This window comes from Balearica regulorum, chromosome 11 (assembly GCF_011004875.1).
Source record: "Balearica regulorum gibbericeps isolate bBalReg1 chromosome 11, bBalReg1.pri, whole genome shotgun sequence".
Taxonomy (NCBI): domain Eukaryota; kingdom Metazoa; phylum Chordata; class Aves; order Gruiformes; family Gruidae; genus Balearica; species Balearica regulorum.
In genome coordinates this window covers 15,261,491-15,285,104 of record NC_046194.1, presented here as the reverse complement: position 1 = coordinate 15,285,104, position 23,614 = coordinate 15,261,491, and the positions used below count along the sequence as shown (strand labels likewise).

Below are 23,614 nucleotides of genomic sequence, written 5' to 3'. Positions count from 1 at the left end.
GAGTCCTGCAAAATATTCATAACCAGGCATTATGCTCGCTCTTCTGAAAAGTCTCAATCTCCCATTACTTCTAAGAACAACACCACGACCGCTTATATCTGAGATTTCAACTACATACATTTTCTCCTGTCCCCTAAATAGGTACTTTTTCTACTGGGTGAGACAAAGCAAACAAAATCAATGAATGCTCTCTCACTGGTATTAATCAGTCTGAGCTGTGTACCATATATTACCAAGTATCCAACCAATATCAATCCTTGTGTGCCTTTTTTTTAATTCACAAGAGTCGATTAATAATAAGAATAGTATGTATCACTTTGGCTAAAGCAAAATATCATAGAAAAAGTTCTGTATTTTGGAGAAGGAAGGTGATATTGAATTTTTAGCTCAGTGTTTGCATAGCTGCACAATTTTCAAAACTGCAAGAAATGTCAGTAATTGGCAATACATGAGCTTTTACTGGTTTTTGGCTATGACAGATTAGTTCCATATCCAGTTTGTATATAATTCACTTAACACCTTTTCTTACTCAAGTTTTGCAATTTCCTGAATAAAATCCCTTTGAGAGTGAGCTGCACACTATGTGAGCAAACTCCCCCTATAGTCATCAGGAACATTGCTGTTTGCTTTGAAAGAAGGCCTGATGGGTGAATGCAGAAAAGCTTATCAACCCAGAATTCAGATCATCCTCTGGCTGGGATTTCCCTTTCATTCTTGCCATTATTCATGGAGGCTGCATGGTGCGAAGGCTCCTCAGCCAGGCATGAGGCAAGATGCCAACATGAGACCAGAACTATTCATACCGTGGCATGGTTTACCTCATGCTTTTTCTATTTTGCTGCTCTGAACTGGTTTGGGGTGGGGAGATGGAGGCAAGTGATATGCACGTGTGATTGACAGCCATGCCAAGATTAGTTGGAAACTGTGGCCTCCAAAACGGCTATACGACACTGTGCTCCTCCCGGGTAAGCAGCCTACAGCCCCGCTGTAGCACGGCTGCTCTGGAGCAGCTGAAAGTTCACCAAGCCACCGGGGCTCGGCAGCGAGGAGACTCTGCATGCCCTGGGAGGTGGGCTCCAACTGCCCCTCAGGCCATGCCTGCAGGCTGCTAAAAGGAATGACAGTGCTGAAGGCTTTTCTCATTATTCATGGCAATATTGTCATTCCACAAAAAGCTAGCAGATAGCTGTTGTAGGACTGCGTGACACTGCTGCTCTCTGCCCACGTGAGGTGCATGTGGGCATTTTCATGCCACCCTTAAGCTTTGTTTGCCCCATGTTCACATATTAATGAATTATTCATGGATTTTCCGGGGATGGTTGCCTTCAACACAAATATTTCCAAGCATTAAAAGATATGCATCTAAAAATAAAAAAGGAATCATCTATTGGGCTTAAAACAAAATAATCTCACATAAAAGGAAGTATTTTTTAACAGCACATATCTACTTTACGGCACTGGTCTCTTAACTTAGTGCTTATGAGTTAGGGAAACAGCCCCTTGGTGGATTACTTTTCATAGTTTGCTCAGTAATGTGTTTACAAAGCCATTGTTACAACTAGATGCTTATATATTTTGATATACAGCATGCACTACAACAGTATATCTTCAGAGATTTTAAAAACCTATTTAAATGTTTCTTTACCTTCCCTCCCAGCAAAACACAAGTTTATTGCCAGATACTCCAAGGCTCCACAGTCCAGGCTGACAGTAATTAAGGCAGTATTAACTGTGCTTTGCAGGAAATGGAACAGAGGCAAGTGTACAACAGGATGGGCCAAATTCATTGCTGACAGCAACTCCTCTGAAATAACTAACTTACTCTAGCAATTAATTTGACACTTGAAATTTCAAATAATGGCCTCTATTTTTAACTGTCTGACCTTACTGAAGCACATAACTCAAAGCCTGAGAAATGTTAAGTGGATTTTGTTTTCCTTTGTTAGGAAACTGCTCATATACTCACCCACTTCCTGCCGTGTATCAAGTCAACAGCCTGCCCCAGAAATCAGTGTTTTGTTAAGACAATAACAGGCATTATTTCAATGCAATGCACTTGCTTAATGCTTACCTGCCCTTGAAAAAGGACAGTATTAGTGATAAACATTATCTCTAAACCATGCAGTGCATGATACAAAACACATTACCCAAAATTTTGTGTTTGTGAACGTTTGTAATATTTCCTCTGATCCTACAACTACACAATACACCAATACATAACAAATCCAATACTTTGGTAGTACAGTCCAAAGAAAACTAAAGGAAGTACTTTTCTGTGCGCACCTTCTACTGGAACTCAGACTCTACTTGAACACGGTCTTAGGATTTTGCAGTAAGTTTGGACACTAAGCTTTGCCAAAACTATTTCTTCCAAAAATTTAATGCCATCTACCCACAGCTGTTAAACTTTCATCTAGCTATATATAGTACCTACAATCCAATCTGATTCTGCAGCAGTTATCTAGTTGTACAGAGCATCTAATCCAATTCAACCGTATCTGTCCATTAAGAAACCTCCTCTATCTGATATGTAAAATCTATACATTTTAATTTATTTTTTTCTTATTTTTGGTGAAGAAGACAGCAATCCCTACAGGGACTTTAGACAGAGAGGCTTGTGGCTGCCAGGAGGCAGCATCCTCCTGTGTGATGGGGGGGTCATTTGGGTCCTTCCTTGCCTTGGGAAGGGCAGCAGGGTGCTCAGAGCATCCTCAGGACCCTCAGGTGTTTGGGGAAAGCCACAGGTTAACATGAGATGGTCTTGCAACCCAATCTTAAAGGTTATTTGACTTTGGAATGAGAGGGATTCCTGGATAAAGTGGAAAAGAGCAGGAAATCCTTTATGTGACCCTCAACACCCTCTCTCTTCAGGTTACAACTGCATTCTGCTCTCCATGGGGAAAAAAAGCAACTTAACCTCCTTTGGGAGTGAAGGACTTGCAGTATTATCTCCCTCTGACTGTTGCATTGATTAGATTGGAAAATGAGTAACTTTTATCACACTTGATCTGAAATAGCACTATCTAGCTTATGTTTATCCCGTTACATCTACAGAACAGATAATTGCATGGATCCTGGGAGTCAGACGCGACACTGTGATGTCGCTTTTGATCCCTGGTGTCACGTTAAAGGAGAAAAAAATAGAAAGTTAACCTGTGATTTAACACCGGCCACTGTCTGGCTTCTCCTACCAGCCTGGTCTGAGTGGTTTAGACCTTTGCAAGTGCATGTCTGGCTGCCTTCTCTCCATGCAGTTTGCTTGCTGCCACCTCTAATATCAGAGTCTGTGCTGGATTCTGCAGAATGTGCTTTACTTTGAATTGCCACAGAATTTTGCCTAAAAAAAAAAATTCAAGACACAGTTATCTGTTTTGTTTTGGGTTTTTGGGTTGGTTTTTTTTCCATTTCTCTCTTCCTTATTTTTTTAAGTACAGGGAAAGGCAGATTATTTCAATTAAGAGCCTGTCACTGACAATTGTAAGCAACCTTTCTTCAGTTCAGTGCAGCAGTTGCAGTTTTAAGTTTCTCCCTGCTTCTGTCAGGATCTAATTTTCAAGGCCCGGTTGCCATGGCAGCAAGTTGGAATTTTAATCCAGTACTAAAGGTCAAGACAGGTCACCAGTTTCAGTTCCTCTTCAATCTCCCCATAAAGAGCCACAAAAAGAAGCTGAGATAAAGGTCTGACCTAACAAAAAATTCCAGTCTAGCACACAGCCAGACTTGAAGCTATATGATTTGTATAGGCTTTCAAATTTGTCTGGAACTATTGAAATTCATGCTAAATCAAATATGGGCAGCACTGATTCACATTCCTCTCCCTGGGTAGAAAAGCACATATATGTCCTTAAAACACAGTTACATGCATGTACCTTATCAAGGATAACCAAAAAGCAAATACTTGAGCAGAGTCTAACAGGTAAATAGCTGTGAAAGCAATCTCCTCATTACTGGAGACATTTCCTACTTCCGCAAACTCAGATGAGCCCAGCAGCTGCATCTAAGTCTTTCTTGTCAATATGAGGTAGATGAGTCAACATCTTTCTTTCAAAACCTGTAAAGACCTTTTTTTAAACCATTTCGACTAAACAAGACTTTCCAGTAAGGGACAATTTCCTGAAAACTGAACTACCTTCAGGTTTTGTTTACTATTTTTATCTTGAAAGATAAAAAGCTCCCGTGGAAATTAGGAAATAACTTTTTATTTGCCAATTTTATAGGCCCCCTCCTGTGTTTTCCATAACATGGATTTTAATTAAACAATTGGTTTGCACCTACTGGACTAAGGCTACAGACAGCTCCTGCCTCCTCCAGGGCCACATCATTTTTTCAGGAAGCTGCGGTTACAGCATTAGGAAAGTCTAAAAACGCATTTTTCTGAGATGCATGGACACAAGTGTGGGAAGCAGCTCTTCCTCCAGGAATTTAGAACAGTAATTAGCCCAGTAGTGGGGAATATTCTCCTTTTTTTCTGTTTGGGATGATCTATTTGTAAGGTAAAGCTATTCTGAAACTGTGGCTCCAAGGGCTATCCAAGACAGAGGATAATGCAGTGAGCATGGCCTAGCCCCATGGGGTGTTGTGAGAACTTCACTTCATAAAAAATAAGCCCTCCGGCCAGAAAATTGATAGGCTTTGGAGCCCTGCTGAGCCCTCGGCCCAAAGGATAATGGTAGCAATATAAGTTCCTCTGGATGGAGAGCGTAAAGCTGAGAAAAATGTGGTGGATTATTGGGGTTGTCAGAGGGATTCAGAGGAAAGATGCAAAGGATTAAGTTGTGATATTAGGAAAACTGGCTGTTAGTCTTACCTAGAATATTTAGGACACAAATTGGGAGTTTCAAGCCCACTCTGGTATTACGAATGCCAAGCTTCCTGGCAAAATCCATTCTTCTTTCAAGCTTATCACTTATTTCCGATCATGACTATTTTGCAGCACGGTGCAGATGAATCTGGGTGACAATTTTCTCAGTTTGTCTCAGGCTACTGAAGTCTACAAAGCCAGTAAGATGTGACAGTAAGAATGAAAGGGACTAGAGCAAAGAGCATCAGGAAGAAAAAGCCAGAAAGAGAAATGGCTTGGCTCCGAACCTGAGATTTACTGACGAGTCACACTTAAGACAAAAGGGAGCAGGGTGAGGTCCAAATTATGGTGGCCAGAAAGCCAAGTAAGAAGTCAGTAAGAAGCGTGCAGCTCACCAAACAAATGGGTGGGAGAGGTACTGAGCCACTGTGGTGGCTTCCTCTGCTCTATCCTGATTTACATTGTCAGATTTACCGAGTACATTTGTTTTTCCAAAACGAATGTTTAAAGTTGCACCGAAGTTCGGAAGTGATTCCATCCGACAGAAATGAAAATTGGGAGGTCGGTCTGAGACTGGCCTTAAGCCATGAAGGCACAACATATGCTGCTGCCTGCGGAAAAGCTCTTTAAATACAGGGAAACGTGTGGCAGATTTGCAGTCTAACCAGTTTCCAAAATGGGAACTGATACCTAGCAGACAGGGAAATACATTCCGAATCCAAACATGTTAATACGTGTCGTTTACCTGTCTCTATTAATACTGACACTTCGATGGTCGCAGTTCAGTGGTTGCACACATTTGGCAGTGATGCAGTAGTGCATCCTACTTGAGAACAAAGTATTTCAACTGGTACTCATTAGGGCAAATAAATGTTGAATTTTTAATGGAGGGTTATAGAGTATCAGAGGAAATTCAAATGGTTCAGTGCTCACTTGAGTTGCAATCAGTAACGCTGCCAAGAAGGCAGTTGGTTAGCTTGTTCCAGGCATTCTTAAAGGCAGTAATTATGTAAGTCTCTGATAGTCAGGAAAAATTATTCAACATTGATCAGCAAAATCTAAGAGAATTAATTTAATTCTGTTCCCACAATCTTTTAAACTGATTTATAAATATGTCAGGAGAAAGAGATCATGGAAAAGAATGTATTAGGAAATAACTTTATTTTGACAGGGAGGTTAAACTGTATGTGAGCCAGCTGAATAATGAAAACAAATTAAAAGTCTAATTTAGAAATTATTTTGAATAATGGGCTTATCTTCAAGCATACAGGGCTTTTAATTATGACACTGAATTTTAACGTATTTCACAGCAGCTGAAATATTTTGCAAGTTTGCTTCTATAGGCAACTGTCCATAGGAAATGCTTGTATGTTCTATTCCCAATTACTCAGTACTCTGCTCAACAGGAAAAACCTGTGGCAGTGAGGAACAAAACGATACTATCTTGACTGACTATCATTGCTCCAAACTGAAGAACTTATGAGGCAAAAGGATGCAAAGCAAACTTCTAGCTAACAAAACAGTAAATATGAAAGATGAATCACATCTTATCAAAACAGACCCTTCTATTTTCATTTGCTGCTTGTCCCTTTAATATGGTGCACTGGAGCTCTCTAAAGATTAATGGAGTTCCAATTACATGCCACTGTTGTTTCACTTATCATAATTTGTACATGGCAGCGTAAGTCCCTTGTATTCATGACTTTCTCAGTTTACCCAGAGGGAATATCTTTGGAACTTCCTACTTCTAACAAACAGGCAGTACTTAGTCGAATGATTAAAGCTCGCCACACTTGCTAAGTGAAAATGAACGTGTGCTATAAAAGAAAGCAGGCTATCAACACTGTGGGATCAATTGATGCTCTTATGCTTTAATATCATCAATTAAAAAATGTAATTAGAAATACTAAAATTTCAGCTTCTTCAGGGTATGACACCTGGGCTGGATTGTGACTGGAACTCAGATATAGAGTTGGATACATAAATAGAAACATTCTTCCTATTCCAGTTGGAGATGAAATTTACATTTTTGGTTCATGGGATTGAACTGGAAATGATGCATCAACATTGAATGAATCCCAGTTTTTTAAAACTGATTCCTTTCAAAGTTAAGAATTCATCAGTGCTTCTTGATTTGAACGTTCTGAATAACAACATTACTTGTTGTCGTATTATCCAATATACAATCCTTGGTGTAAAATCCTCTTGATGTCTGATTACTCTTCATAAGGACCTCATGCTGATTCATTTCAAACCGTGAATTACCTTTAATTCATAGCTTGAACATGCTGCCAAATTTTGTTTTCCATGCTCCCAGGTGGCTGCCCCTGACACAGTGGAGAACTTCCAAAAAGCCATTAGATACTTACAAAAAGTAGTTAGATGTCAAGAAGCACATTTCCATTTTCAAACAGGCTTCCATCAAGTATTATGATAATCTTTGGGATTAGAAAAGTACTGGTATTTACTGAAATTTTTTTAGAACTGTGAAATGAAATCCTGGCCCAAGTGAGAGCAGTGGTGAGCCCCCTTTGAAAAATCCTTGCTGAAATATCACATAAAGAGTTTCAGCTGCTTGTTTTGTTTTTAAGCCCACTGTGTTTAGCTGTTCTCTAGCCCCCACACAGGTTGTGTATCATTAAGTACGATGGATAACAAAAACTCTATAAAGATTAAATAAGTTGTTTTTGTCTGATCCATAAAAATTTGCTGCTCAAAGTTTTTAATGGTTTCCGGTAGTTCACTGAGCCCACGAGAAGGGCCTTTTAATACTGTATTAATACAGTAAGTATAGGAAGTAATTTTATGACAGGGGAAGAATACCATTATGATTACATTCTTCTTTTTAGCTAGGCTTTTATGGAAACTACCCAAGACTACTCTGCAGTATGATTTCGAAACACAGGATGTGCTTGATTAAAAAGGTTCTGGGTAGTTTCCAACTGGACAGAGGCCAAATGCTAACAACCAAAACAGAACAAAAGGACTGGATGTTTGAGGATGACATACTTGCAATGGTAATTATATAACAGAAACCTAAGTTGCGAGCTGAGTTCGTACCCTCAAATTCATGGAAGTTGACAGAAAATCCTTCTCAGTGCAATTGGTTGCACCTTATCTGTTCCTGCTTACTGTGCTTCATAATAAACTAATCAGAGTAGACTGGCTGAAAACTGACTGCACAATACCCAGTGGAGATTTACAGTGAATTTGAGATTGAAAAAAGGGGAAGCCAAGTGCCGTAGTTTCACATAGTCTGATTTCAGCTATAAAAATTCACCACGGTATATGCATATGTGTGCACATCAATATTCAAAATTTCATTTTCACGATTTTTTTTAGTTGAAATTAGAATCTGAGGTTAGTTACATGCACACGTACTCATGTGCAACATAGGTGCAGAATTTAGACACAATCCCAACTACTCTACCTTCTATCATATCTGCTGCAAAGCACTGGGGATTGGGTTTCTCCAGCATGTGGATGTAAAAAAAGTACATTGAAATACTATAGAAAAGATGAAAACTATATTTCATAAAGCTTTACTTAGACAAGAAGTTGTGCATCTTGCAATCCCCCTACAAGAGCAAGACGTTGGTCAGTTAATCTACCTTGCAGTATCTTGCCTCCATTCTTCCCTCTAGAAGCGGGCACCTGAAAGGTTATCTTGCACAGATCATAGGTCCCATTGGTCTGATCTCCCATGATGCCAATGTTTCTACACCTGTATTCTGTAATGACATACAGCAGCTTGGCTGCTGGAGCAGAATGCGGATTCATGAAGGTAAAGTATCTTTGTTCTGCACGCATTGCTCAACCAGTCATGGTATAACTCAGCGATACGGTGAATGAAAGCACATTACTGCCAATTCCTATAGATTTCTAACAAAGCCAATGGAATCTATAAGACTGTGATTAGGACAATGTAAATGGAAAATATAACTTAAGTTTCATTTGAATTGCATGTAAATCTAAAAAAGTTCGGGAATATCTAGAAACGTGTCCAGGTTAAAGGGTCTCTAACAAAGCATACAGTTGAACGACCCCAAATTCAGTCAGACTTGATCAAATTGAAATACAGATAACAGATCCCATTGACAAAATATATAAGGAATTGTGGGGGATACATTTTGAAGTCAGTAAGATCATGCTGTATGGTTGACAGTGTAGCAACAAATGTTACTGGGGATAGGCTGGACTGTAATTTCAGACCTACACTCCAATATCTCTGAGATTGACCAATGTTAGAAAGATTAAATCCTTCTTAATACAGCAGCAATCTGATAAATACTGTATTATTAAAATACACAATGACTGCAGGAGCTGTCAATCTATCAGGGTTTATTTGGATCACACTATCCAGCTCTACTTGATACCATTACATCTTTCTGCCCCACTCTCTGCTTTAATTTCATTATGTCCTCAAGTACGGTAATTCCCAGTGAAAGTGGTGGTAACTGCACATGCAGATCTAAAGAAACAAATTGGCCTCGTAATACCAAGTCTCACAGTGGACTGCCTTCTAACCTCCCAAAGCCCTATGGAAATTCTTAGAAGCTGCCTTAACAATTTTTCTGCAGTAAAAGAGAAAAAGGGATAGTAATGGGTTAGCTGATCTTCATTTGGAAGCTAAAAATAAAAGTAGCTTTATTGCAGCTCTGATCTCTCATGTGTAAAATCTATCACCTACCATAAGAAGGCAGTTCATTGCAGCAGAAATCTGATTGATAGTACTGGAACTTTAGATCAAGCAGCAGAACAGAGAGCAACTGGTTCATAAAATGTACTCACTGTCTTCGGGTTTTATATCAGGCTTCCTATAGAGAGCTTTGGTCCCATTAAATGCACTATATACCACTGAGCTCTGAAGCACTATTCTTTTGAAATTCAGCTTATAACTATAAACCATGATTGACAAGTCTATTACTGTTGGTTACAAACTATTGAAATATTGTATTTTATGGTATACTCACTAAAATATTTTTCACAGTGGAATCCAAATACACTTGCTTTAGGAGAAAAATCATTTTAAGATGTAATAATATTTTTTTACTCTTTTTTTTTTTTTTTTTTTACTATGGAATGTGCTTGATGTTAGGATTGGACCACTAAGATGTTCTGAAACATGAATGCACCCACCCTGTTATCAAGAACAGTGGGTATAGTTGGTTAGAGTCTTTTAAAAAGCCAAGCCATTACTGGAAATCAAATATCAAAGGGCAAAAACTAATTTGTTATTAAGTTTCATAAATAAATGCTATTCAGGCAAATTAATCTATTTATCATTAGCATTCCTACCCAATTCTCATTCAATCTGAAGAAAAATACATTTCATTTTAAAATTGAATTAGTTATTTAACCCTAATTTTGTAAAGTTTTACTCAACAAACTTTATTTGAATGAGTACTTTCATGACTTGAGTTTATGAGAAAAGAACTGGACCTTCAGAACCTGGTGAGTACATCCACGGATTTGGCACCCACAGCTAGCCTAGTCCCACATCTCTTACGTGGAAACAGACAAATCGCTGAACTCCAACAAGTCCTTTCCTGTACACAAACCTGCACTAAGAATCAATATATTTAAATTCATTAAAAACAACCCCAACTGTGTAGGAATCTGCACGTTGATTCTTCTTCCCCCATAGGAATTTACTTAAAATTGTGTCCTTGGTACATGAGGGGGAACCACTAGAATGGTATTACTTCAAAGTAATTTAAAATGAACATACTGTATTTACACAAATGCCAGTTAAGCTAGTGCAGTTCTGCATTCTGTAGTTTAAAACACTTGAACACTAAAAAAAATAGCAGCTCTGAACTGAAATCAGACCCACACATTTTCATAAGTATAAAAACAACGTACTTTTCAAAGTTATTATTTAATTCCTGTTTGTAAATTACTCCTGGGGTAAAAGTAAAAAAACCAGTTCAGTCTCAACTCACTACTACATTATTGCAGCCTTACACCACAGAAGTACCAAAGAAAAATGGTTTAACACAATGGAGAATTAGCTCTTCCACAATTTTCAACTGTCACATTTATAGATCATGTGTGATTTTCAGTTGCTGCAAAGTGTATGAAACTCAAGACCAGCTTTTCAACACCAGCTAGTAGAATCATTCTGTATGATGTGTTTTACTCTCTCTCACTGTATGAATGTTAAAATTACTGCATCATCTGTTCATTGGGTTGCATTTTCTATTGTAAGAGGCTTAGTATCTGATGAGAGAAGCATAAAAGTGATTTAATTTTGGCAAGCTGTACAACTAAAATCAGCATTATTTCTGCTTAATAAACTCATCTTTCACACATACCTCTGTTAGCTAATGCTTAAAAAGAAGAAACAGTAATAAGCACTGAAAACATAAAACTGGTTTATGGCTAATTTTTAAGGACTACTGAGAACACCTGAACACCAGAACAAGATTACGAGCAGAGCTAGATTTTAGTTACCTTTGGAGAAATAATCTCATTCTTTATGATAAATTTAAAATGAGATTTAAAGCTGGAAATAATCATACTTACGACTTTTGTGGCACTGACTTGGTTGGAACTTTCCCTGCTGGATCACTCCACTCTGCAAACAAAGGAAACACATTTTCAAATGTCAAAAGATTACTGTAGAATTAAAATGCACCCAAAGCTGTCAGCCCATCTAATTATACTTGGTTTCACAACATGCCACAATGCATAACATGTAATAAAAAATGGAACTGATCTGCTTTAGCACCATAGAAATTAATTTTTTAGCCTTTGTTTTAATGATGTTAAGCAGGGGAAAAAAAACCCAACCCAACCCTGACTGTTAGGACTAGGATGATAAAGACCTACTTTGTACATTGTATCCTGAGGTCAGATGTTGGGAGTCCTACAAAGAAGAACACACAAAATGTCAGCATTAGTTAAATAAGATGAAGGTAAGAGATATCCTGGTTTGCTAGATTAAGGGCACTGGCATTACACAAACATGGAAGGAGATGGTCCAGGGAAGGGATCATATCATCGTTAAGACAGCACCAGTGACATTAGTTTAAAAAAACATTAACTGTGGAGACAGAGCACCACTGAGGGACCCTTTCTCAGTTCAGACAAGAGCTTGTCCTCAGCTGCTGTAAATCTACACACCCCCTTATGGAGACACTGCACAGATTTATACCCGCAGTGGTCCTAGCCTTTTCCAGGCTTGGCCACGGATGTGTGTATGAGCCATCTATGATGTACAATTTGACCTCAGCATGAATGCAACTATGCATTAAATTCAGCACCACCGCCTTTTTTTTTTTTTTTTTTTATCTTGCTGCTTAGAAATACAGTAACCTTTTATTGACAGTCACCGTTTTTATTTGGACTGCGACACACAGGATTTGATAAGGATGAAGGTAGCAGATCTCCACCTGATAGAAATTAGTCCAAATCCAATGAAATCAATGGAAGTACAACAAAAACTTTAAACCAGAAAAGAATCTAGCTTGTTACACTGAGCATGCTAACACTGGGATTCTTGTTGGCTCACAATAACTAAGCTGCTTCCTTAATGTCACAGTGTTTTCTGGCTTAGTTTTTCTCTAGGCTTTATAGTCCGCAGTGATTGTAATCAGCTTTCCTTCCAAGCAGAGTTTGATCATTTGAAATTAAGGTGTTATTTACAACCTCATCTTACAGCCAGGCACTACTTTGCTGGAAGTGTTAGTTCTGTAGGATGTTAAAGTCATTAAAGCCCTCGCTGCACTTCCTCTTAGGGCATTATTAGTTCCTAATATTATACTGTGCTGTCAGTCAGTCCCTTGTGAAGTAAATCATGCCCTAAGAGTAAACATGGCACTTTACATTTGAATGTCAAAGGGATAAATTGTTCTGATAAGTTCCGCCTTTTTATCACACTTTTTAATGTATGTTTCTCATGAGGATACTTTTTTTTAATAGTTAAATTGAGAACTTCTAACAAGGCCTGTCTCTGGTTTATATGACTGCACAATCTAGCCACATTATGTCTAAGATCTATAATTTGGCTAGCTATAGTTGATTTAATGTGATGGTCTGAACAGACATTTCTGTTGTATTTTTTAAAGTAAAACTAGCAAACTTGAAACATTTATATGCTTGCCTCTTTCCTGAAATGCTAGCTAAAAAAAAAAAAAAAAAAAAAAATCTAATTTATATTTTGTATTGAAGCGATATGGTCAAGAATTTTAGGATCAACATTCAACATGCCCAGAAATTAACTTTGATATGCATCTTAAAAGTTCAAAGCAAACTTAATAGAAACAGAAAAGCAAAACAACATTTTAACTTCTCTGAATCTATGCTTATACTGCTGCCAATGGAGATAGTGACAGTCTGCAGGACTTAGACCAATTTCTGCAGGGCTCATCAAAACCAGAGTGCTAACTTAAGAGATAGTATAAATTAAAAAAAAATACAGCTTCCAGTGGGCAAACCCCTCTACTCTCACTGTATTTACACAGGTCAGACTCCACTTTCACTTAAATGGGTTCAACTGACTTTAATTCAAGTTGCAATGAGGGTTATACTCTTCTATGATTATGACTTCCAATGCTTAAGGCTGCAGCAGCTAACTGCAGCGACAATGGCAGTGCTAGAGCAGTAACAATCACATTCCATTTAAATAAGGCATTCTGGGCACTGGCTTTGTTTTTTTTTAAGGAGCCACAGATACTGCTAAATTCATGTGATTTCCAATTAAGTATGGCGACTGCGTTTCAGACAGGGGAATATCTGCCAAACAGATAAAATCAATAAGAGGAAAATCACATTCGAGCTGCTAAACCAGGATATGATTGCTTGAACCATAATGTCAAGCAGTACCAGTTTTATAAGCTATTTTCCAAGGTCCTGCCTTTAGAAAGAAACTTTTATGTAGCTCCATGACAGACTGGTGAGGATTTCGCACCCTGGGGAAGTTCTCCCCTTCCCCAAACAACATCAGCTCGCAGTTTTTCAGGTCCCAGCAAAAGATGCCTCCGGCAGTAACTGCCCTGGGTACAAGCTCGATCTCAGTGCTACTGGAACCACAGCTAGAAGGCAACAATGGAATTTGGGCTAAAGGTGTGTTCAAATCATACAACGTAACGATGCACCGCGTGTTAGGTGAATTGTAGGTACTGTCCAGGCATATGCTTTTGACGTGGCAAGTGCTGAGTGCGTGCTTTTAAGAAGGTCGATACTGAGGATCGCGATGTGCAACTTTGTGTGCCTTCGGCATGTGCACACGGACAGATGCCGTAGCACTGTTCACACGCAGGAACATTTTAAGTCACCGTAATTTGACTATGCAGCCTAAACCTCATCATGCCTTCAGTCACTAAGTAGGAACGAATGACTGTTTCAGCCACTGGATTGCATGAATAATAATGGAAGAAAAACAAAGAAAATATATTGTCCTTGATGTAGAAAGACTCTTATAACAACAGAGATAAGGTTCACTTTGCCACCGCTGTAACTTCTGCAGCTTTAAATAAGCAGTACTACTAGTAACAACAGTCTGATTGGGAATTTCCAACTAAAAATAGTCTTAGAAAATGTTGAAAATGGAACCAATTACAAAAATAAACTCTCCAGCGAAGAACACTCAACAGAATAGAATGTTAATCAGGTCACTGGTAATAGCCTACTTGTACCTTGCTTGGGATAGAAAACTTGGTCTGCTCAGCCTTGCCAGGAGTGTGAATAGCAGTAAGAGGAGGAGGCCAGGAATGGGTCATCTCCTAGGGAAGGAAAAAAACATGTTTTTGAAAACAAATTTGTGTACATAAAGAAGAAAGAGAGGAAAAAAATGATCACGTATTCTCCACTGAGCCTGGAGAGGCAATTGCTTAAAGGAAGCATCACCGCCCATCCTTACGTGGTAGATGAACACCTTAACTACCCCACAGGCAGCACTTCCTGGGAACAAGGGTGAAGACAGGTTTTACTCTTGAAAATTTTGACCATCTGTGTCTTCATCAGGTGGCAGCTGACTCCACCTCCGTGGTCAGCCTGTCAAGCTGTAGGAATGAAGCCATACCATAGGCAAAGAGCAGGGTTTTACCTGCAAAGCCCGTGCAGGAGGGGGATGCCTCCTGTATTGCGCTGGATGCAACCCTATAGAGGACGGCACGGTGGCAAAATGCAACCCTAGTCAAGATTGCATAGTGGCAAAATAAACTAGTGGCCTGTCTAGAAAAAGCTAGAGTGGGCCTGCAGCCTGAATGCCTGGTGTAGATGAGTGCGGGGACAGTGTCCTACGCACCAAAGCACCTTCTCATAGCACTGGCCATAGGCCCTTACTGTGATGCAATGTCACAGCATCAGAGCACTACCGATTCCATTTTAAAATGAGGGACCGAGAGATTAGGTGATTTGCACAGGGTTACAAAGAAAGCCTGTACTTAACTAGGAAATCCAAGTCTCTGGTGAAGACCTGCCTATCAGACCATCTAAGCAACACGTCCATTTTCTGTATTAGCGTGCTAATTCATCATTTGCACACGCACGTTCCAACAAAGAAATCACCTGGGTGCCCATGGCTCTGAAATACAAGCAGAAGAGACAGTGCACACCCCGCTTTGTCATACCGAGGCCCAGAACCGCTGCCCCGCCACGCTCGCTGGGAGCAGACTGGGGCTTATGTTTGGAGAAGGGGAAAAATCAGTAAAATAGAGAAACTGCAAAAGTGTTGTTTTAGGCAGAGCTTGTAAATGCTCTTCTAATGAGTGTGTTTTAGGGCTGATGCTACTCCATTCTCTCTTATCTTTGTTTTTAATTTAATAAATATTCAAAGAGGCAGTAATACTTGTCTCTGGCAATCTGTTATATCTTTGTCTTCATTGTTTTTCTTTGCCTTCAAAGATCAGAAAGGATTCTTTCTTGAGACAAGGGAGACAAAGAGCAAAAGAGGGTCTGATATAGGAAATTTTGCATGCATTGGCAATAATCCTGACCGCAGTAAACTAAACTCCCCAGCTGCTATTTCACACTGGTGAAGACCGGGGCCAGTCACAAGAAAGCTTAGGAACACACAGGTTTCTGTTGGTAACACGACAACTACTGCAAATGGTCCACAGACAAAAATACAGCATAATACAATTAATTAAAGAAAATATAACTGGTGTCAAAAGGGCAGCGTGGTGGGTGCATTTGGGCTAAAGGTATGTCCTGAGTGGCTACAGCTGGATGTTGACATATAATTCACTGAAGATACAGCCAGCAAGTTTCAGGGCTCCACTTGCTCCTCACTAATCACGTGTCATACAGGAGGTTAGGAGGGAGAAAGGAAAGCTATGCACCATGGTCCTCTGTCAGTGGGGCAGGCAGACAGGTAAACTTCCCCCAAGCTCCTGTTAGGCACTGGTATTTTATTGAAACCCACCACATTTCCACCCTTAGCAATGCTGCTACTGCAGCAAGGTCTGGCTGAGCTCTGCAAGGGACGGAGCCCAGGAACGACCACTACGGAGAGAAGCCTTCACCTGGTCCTGGCGAAAGCAGGAGGGCAGGACACGTCCAGCAGCTCAGTCCCACCGGGCTCTGCCGCTCTGCTTCCCCCAGCGCAGTGCACCATGGACACACTTGTGGCTTACCTGAAGGGCTGCACAGCCACAGACAGTGCCACCTGGGGCCAAGCTTTGCCAGTTCCTTGTGCAGATGACCCATGGACAGGAGAGGGTGCAGATGTCTCTGCACTCCTGAAAGAGCTTTTGGGTTTCTGCCTGTGGAGCACAGGGCCTGTTTTCATTGCACAAAGCCCAAACAGCGGCAATGAGGAGGAAAGAGGGAGGTCATGAACAGCTCATCCCTCCCGGTGGGTGAGGTTGTGGCAGCTCAGTGCAATGACGAGAAGTACGCTATTGTTTGACCTCTGCATAGAGGAAGGCAGAAAAAGATTTAAGCATCCGGTGAACTTTTCTGAGAGATAATATAATCCAAATCCTACATGCCTCTGCCAAATCCTATGCCATAGAGGTTGCTTTGTGGCAAAGCTCTTCATAGCAAAATGATGAAATAGAGACTATATCACATAATTAAGAGAGGGACAGGCAGCCTGATCGAAGGCAGAAATGAAGCATATTATAAAACTGCAATTATAGGCTTGACCTCAGTCTCTTCCTGCCCACACATAAAAGGCTGGACAGAGAGCCTAGGATTCATGGGAGGGTGATGCCAGCAAATATTTCTGAACACTCACTGTCAAAATGCATCTGGTGTCCACTGTGTACCACCTCGGTGGGCTGAAGTGTAAGCAAATGTAATCATCTCCCTGTTAGGGGACACCTGAATATAAAACAGTGGGAAAAGGAAAAATGAGTCTGCTATTACTTGAGGAAATTCAATTACAAGGTAAGAAATCCTGACTCTACTGAGGTCAGAGGCAAAAGTCAACTTCAGTGAGGTTAGGAGTATCCAATCTGTGTGTGACCTTGTGAGCATGAAAGTCTATTGCAAAGGTACAAGCGGGCTATATTGAAGCATTTCACTTCAATTATCACTGTAATAAAAATTATTGGATAGAAAATTCCAGATAGGATCACACATGCAAAACAATGCAAGTATTTAAAGCTCAGCATATAAACAAACACTGCGAGTGGAAGTACATAGCTACTTAAAGAAACATCTACCTACAGATAGGCGCCACAGCACTATTGACCAAAGAACCTTGAATGATCGCAGAGAAAGTTTTGAGTTTACTCATCCGAAAAATGTCACTTCAAAATGTATGGGCAGGAACCCCACACTGACCACCACGCAGCTGCGTATTACACTCACACAGAGCCCTACCGAGTGACAGAATGACACGCAAAAATGGCCCTGCACTGCTTTCAGGGAAGGGTCAAACCCCCAACCCCGCATCCTGCAGAGATGTGACTGTCTGCTTAACTCTCTCCTACTCTGTTCCTTAAGCACATGCACATTACTTTGGAGAATCAGAAGAAAGGATGTCATTTGTTTAATTATCCACATGACTTCACCATTCTTTGCTAGGACCCATTTCTTTTGGAGGTCCCTCATCTTTAAGTACTTGCTAAGCTCTATTTTGTTTAACTTGTGAAATTTGATATATCTACCTTATAATATGTTATGACTATAAAGAACCACACAGACAGTGTGTGCTGCGTATGCATCCATTAAGATGTATATATAAACATCTTGGTTTGTAAATACCTGGGAATGTAGGCAGGGAATTGCATTCTTTGTTTTTTCCCCAGGAAAAGTTAAAAAACTTTAATCAATCCAAATTTGGAAGTATTTAGAAATTCCTGGAAGTAACAATAATAAAACCGAGCATATGAAATGCTTTAAAGAGGAATTTAATGGAAACAAAGTAATCCCACAAAATTGAGTTAGGATTTATTTTCACATGGTTTGGACTTAAAATAATTCCAAAATCATGTCAACTGTTGGAGTGGGTAGATGACTGCTATGGAAGCATGCATTTTTTTATAGACCTGGAGATTAAATGAGAAAGTAAACCTGCACAGTTTGTTGGCTTAAAAGTCACTGTGGTCCTCTGATGTAGTAACATCAAGCATCCTCCTTTCTGAAAATTATTTAAACATTGTTTTAATTGACTCCATGTGCTTTATTTATTAGAGCTAGGCACGCTTGTCTCTTCAGCTAAGTCTGCTTTTTTCAGCTACAAAAGCCCTCAGGTAAGTAACTAAGAAGGACATATGCAGACACAATCTAATGAATCACCAAAAATACAAATACTCCAAGCAAATTTTTTAAGGGCTGCAGCGGTACAAGGCCAAATCATGACTTAAATGGAAGGAGAGGACTGGGGAAGGATTTAAACTTGCAAGTTTCTAAGGAAAAGGTCAGAGCGAGAGAATTGAGTACAGGGGATATGGGGCAGATGGTAAATAGCTTTACAAAACCAGTCCCTAAAAGTAACAGCCACCTTCAAGATTTATTTCCTTTCTCTGTGTTTCATTTTTCCATCATTTCCTTCTTGTTCAAAAGAAAGCGTGCAGTGTTTTTAAATACAGATAAAAGCACTGAGCCAGACTCTAAGAGATCATTATGGAAAAAAGCAGCTAGACTGTGTACTCTGCGTTCCTACTGAGGCAGCTTCCCTTCCTTCAGTGCACTCGAAACTGCTTAGCCTGATCTAATTTGAAGTCTCCCAAGATACAGGGCTCGTGCTACTTCCCTTGGGAGAATTGAGGGGGGGCATGAGAACAGTCTTCAATTACAGAAAGAGCTGTTGCTAAAGGAGAGAATAATCTGTTCTCCAGTTTTATGGTGGATATGAACTTCAACTGCAGCCGGAAAGATTCCAGTTAGACATAAGAAAGAGCTATCTAATGGTAAGGCCCATGCTGCACTGAAACAGATTGCTCAGAAAGCTACACAGACATCTTTGGAGAAACACACTTAAGAACAGATTAGCACACATCAGTCAGGCACAGCTTAGGCAGAATTGACTCCTGCATTGGGGCAGGGATGTGTATTAGGTGATGAGATTTCTAAGACCCTTCCCAACTCTTTTTCTTGTTCTGTAGTTTGATAGATCTCTGTTGGCCAAGCGCAACCCTTACTGTCTCTCTTGTGGATAGTAGATCCACAAAATGCAGAAGAAGAAAGCAACAATATCGGTGGTGTTCCTCTGTGGCATTAGAGTCCACAAGGCAGTTTCAGGACCGACACTTTGCCTACATTGTTAGAGGGCAGCCAGAGGAGCAGGAGCAGCCCTGCACACATTGCTAGCAATAAATGCAGTCTGAGGCCACTGCTGCTAAAGAGACCTTATCTGTGGTATTCTATCAGCTGCCTTTCTCAGTCCTTGTAACTCTTACCTGAATCTGCTGTTTTAAACTTTCTCCAATTTTTGATTACACACTATGTTAAAGTTGCATTGAAGAAAAATTAATATATGGTGAATAGATGTTCTAAGGTTATTACAAACTTGATGTTACAGCTGGTGCTAAGCAACCTACTGCCTTGATGGATAAAGATAACCAAGTGATTTACCATTTATTGAAGACACTATTAATGACTTATTAATGTTTTATTAACTATTTATCAATGCAACCTTAATAAAAAGAGTGTCTTGTTTCACAGTATCTTTCTGGTTTCTGCGTTTATACAAACCTGATCAAACTCTCTCTGCTAGAAGCCAGTAATGCATGAGGGGCAGCCGCATTTTATGTGTGTGATGCATACTGAATTAAAAACCATCTCAATCCATTTAATCTTTGGGGAAAAGGCTAAGGAAAGAATGAATATATAGATACATATTTATCCATGTACAAGCAAATGACACTAAAGCCTAAAGGAACGAAAAGGCAATAAACCTAAGGGTTGTTTTTCATTCATATTCCTTATGAAGGAAGGAAAATATGCAGGAGCAGCTGGGAATATCCTGATCAGTAATATCTGGCCTGCTTTATACTGGGCCAAAGGCTTCCTGAGGAAGGGGTTTTGATACATTGTCAGTATTGACAAGGACATGATAGATAAATCCATGGATATGCATTTGATTATCATTTTTCAGCACTTAAAAAAATACTCAGCATCAAAGGGATATCACATCTTTTTTTCCTGTAATGGGAGAAAAAAAAAAGACTTCAGTGATGGCCTGATGGCCTCCAAGAAAAAGTCAGTTTTCCTGATATGAATGTTAAGACAGGAAACTTTTTACTCATGCAAATGTTTTAGCGAATTTATTTCCAGTGGCGAGTGCCCAGTACATATTTTTGGAGGAATAATGTGGCGGCATGTGCAATGCTGCCTTCATCATACTAGAATTTACCTTGCTGTACCAAAAACTACTAGAAAGTCATCTGGAAAAACAGTGCATACACACATGAGTTTATTATTAAAAAGCTAGAGTTTATTCTACAAAACCCAACCATTTGCCTGACCATGATCTAAAACCACAGTGTTCACCTTGTGGGTTTTATCAATGACAACAAGTAAGTTCCCTTTGCCCAGCACGGGAATGGGATGCATTCTGTATCCTCCCATGGTAAATTAATATTCCCTTCCATATTAGCAAGGGCAAGGACAGACAAAATGATATTCAGTGAAAATGAATATAGAAATTGCTTCAGAAGTCAATAGTATAAACATTACAACATATGTTTGTTTTCCTTTCCTACTTTGTTAATGTTTGGAAATCCACAAAGAAAGTAATAGCAATACGGACATTTTCTTTCTCTGTTGAGCTTCTCAATACTCTCTGGCTCCTGTATACCTCACACTTTTCAATATATTTTCCTCATAATGTAGCTTTTATAACTAATAACGCTCATATTCTTTGCTTAGAGCATTTAGAAGACAATAAAAAAATGGCAAATCATGACTGATGTACTTACTGCTCTAACCAATCTTGTGTATGTGGAGAAACACCATGCTCCATTACAGTGAGAAGGTATCTCAGCTCAAGAGGCTGTTTTAGGGGGAGAGTAATGAAGGTACACCACATGAACCCACCACCGGATTTCCAAGTGCGACACAATCCTAAAAGTAACCACAGCCTATATAATAGTGTGTCTACACTGTCAAATGATTTAGCTGCCTGCTGGGTCCTGGGGCCCAAATGGTCCATGCTATGCATGTAATAGTTTATTTCCAAGGATCCGCCATGAAACAGGTTGGATGCTTCTTTCCAAGGTAGATCAGGATTATTTTCTTCAGGATCCACCTCAGGAAGATTATATGGTCAAAACCTGTCCTGAATATGACTTGCACTGCCCAGGACAGTCCTTCGATTCAATCCCAAGCAGGTTTTGTGCCCTTGAGCACCTTCTCACACGTTCTTGGCATTTTCAGGAAGATGCAGCACAACCCCCTAATGGCCCTAGCATAGAAACATCATCACGGCGAACCACAACAAAACAAGAGGTTGGAAGCAGCTGTATCCCTACTCATGTCACGCTTCGGTCATCTGTATGAGTAAAGTGCAGGAAGGACAGGGGCAGGGGGCATTCACAGAATGTAATTGGCAAAGTAGAATCACACAGTATAAAAAGTGAAAGAGGGCCTTATAGGAAACACATGGGAGAGCCCTCTTGACAAGTTTTATATGATGAGACAGAATTAAGACTTCTGTGGAAAAGGGACACCTGAGAAATTGTGAAGTTAAAGGCAGATGCATCCTGCACGTATGATGACCTCTCTGACCCATGCCATCTTTGTCTTAGACCGTTCCCTAAGCTTTCTAGTGAAAATTCAGGAGACAAGCAGGAGCCAGTGCTGTCTTTGTGACAAGCCATGAGCCTTCAGAGAGACCAAAGACAGGCACGTACTGAGCAGGAATAATGACACTGAGGTAACCCCACTTCCCATCCAAGAGAGACAGGAGACGTCTTCTCTACTTGCAGAATATGTGGGGTTTGTTAAGCATAGCCCATAATGGCTGCATGCAAGGAAAGGATGATCAAAGCTTTGAAGTTTTGCCAACACATGAGATGCTAGGCCATGTGAGGGATTCATATTTCCTTCTTCTGGACAGACCTACTGATGGGTCAGGAACATGGAACTGCCAGAACGGGTCAGACTCAAGGTCCCACTCATCTGGGATGCTGGTGGACAGTGGTTGGTGGAATGACTTTCACAGAGCACTTCAAGAACACCAGAGCAATCATGAGGGTAAAATCCTGATCCTCCATACTTAGTAATTCTCAGCTGTGCTGAAATTCTATCTAATACTGCATCCAGAACTTGATATTCAGCTAACACCAGTTCTAGAGTCCTAAAAGTTAATGATACGCCCATAAATATTCAGGTACTTGCAGTCACGTGTACTAAATCCACTTCCAGAAAGCGAGGCATCCCTCATCTGTCACTCTCGGTAACTAAACTAATGACTTGTTTGCCCAATACACAGTACCAGAGTCTTGCTGTGGATAGTATGGCCAATGCAACACCTCCTGTTCTTGGCACCTTGTCCCCACTGAGATGCACAGCCACATCCCATTGATTTTATTTATTCAAAACGATACTTATTGGTAACCATCTCCAGGGATGGCACATCTAATTTTCATGATGGCCCCAAGAGATAGGGAGTATGCATTGAACTGTTAAATACAACGTAACATCCTGGCAATACAACAGTTTAATATAAACAAAGGCACAATAAGTAATAAAAAGCTAATTATTTCAAAAGTTACTAATACCAACATATAATTTCATCTCTGCAATTTAAAAAACATTGGCAACATTTCTCCAAGTAAATAAGCAACTGTGTTTTGAAACTATTCACTGCTGGCACTTGTTTAAGGGAATCTGGTAATTTGTTCCATCCATCCTGAGCTTCACAAGCAAAAAAGCATGTCTTGAATCGCCTGTTTTCTTCTCTGAAACTCAGGGTTCGCACCAAGAAGAGAGCAGAACTATAATTTACAGTTACAAAACAAGACTGTACCTACCCTGAGGCACTCTACTGTGCACATTTATACAATACATCACACCATCTCCTTTACATTGCCAGATATAATCAATTCATGGTTTTTTTCATACAAAAGCCAACAGTGAATTATGTAGTCACATGACAAGACCTTATCCATGTAATTTATTACAAAATGCATTTAATTTCTGGAGCTGCTTATGCCAACATCGTGAAAAAATAAAATCCCCAAATTCTGTATCAGGCAAAATTAAATTACTAAACTACAAAACTTCTTGTTCTGTAGGCTTAGCACAGAAACTAAGTTTTACATTGTGCACTAAGTTTTAGACCCATGAAATCAGCTTATAACCCACATCCTAACAATATGGTGAATCTAAAAAGCATCAGGAATTTGAAAGCATCAATTTGTGACAGAAGACATCAGCTTTAGTCTTAAAACACGAGCATCGATTATCTGA

General features: G+C 39.8%; 1 protein-coding gene across 3 annotated transcripts in view; it reads right to left on the bottom strand.

Annotated features, from left to right (window-relative positions):
- The window catches only part of AFF2 (ALF transcription elongation factor 2), a 348,828-nt gene that overhangs the window by 125,100 nt on the left and 200,114 nt on the right, over window positions 1-23,614 (bottom strand). For all 3 annotated transcript variants that reach the window (XM_075763452.1, XM_075763453.1, XM_075763454.1), the window contains exons 5-7: window positions 14,443-14,529; window positions 11,636-11,672; window positions 11,330-11,381 (exon numbers count right to left, since the gene is read on the bottom strand). In XM_075763452.1, coding sequence (XP_075619567.1) covers window positions 11,330-11,381; window positions 11,636-11,672; window positions 14,443-14,529 — 176 coding nt within the window. The remainder of the gene's footprint in view (window positions 1-11,329; window positions 11,382-11,635; window positions 11,673-14,442; window positions 14,530-23,614) is intronic.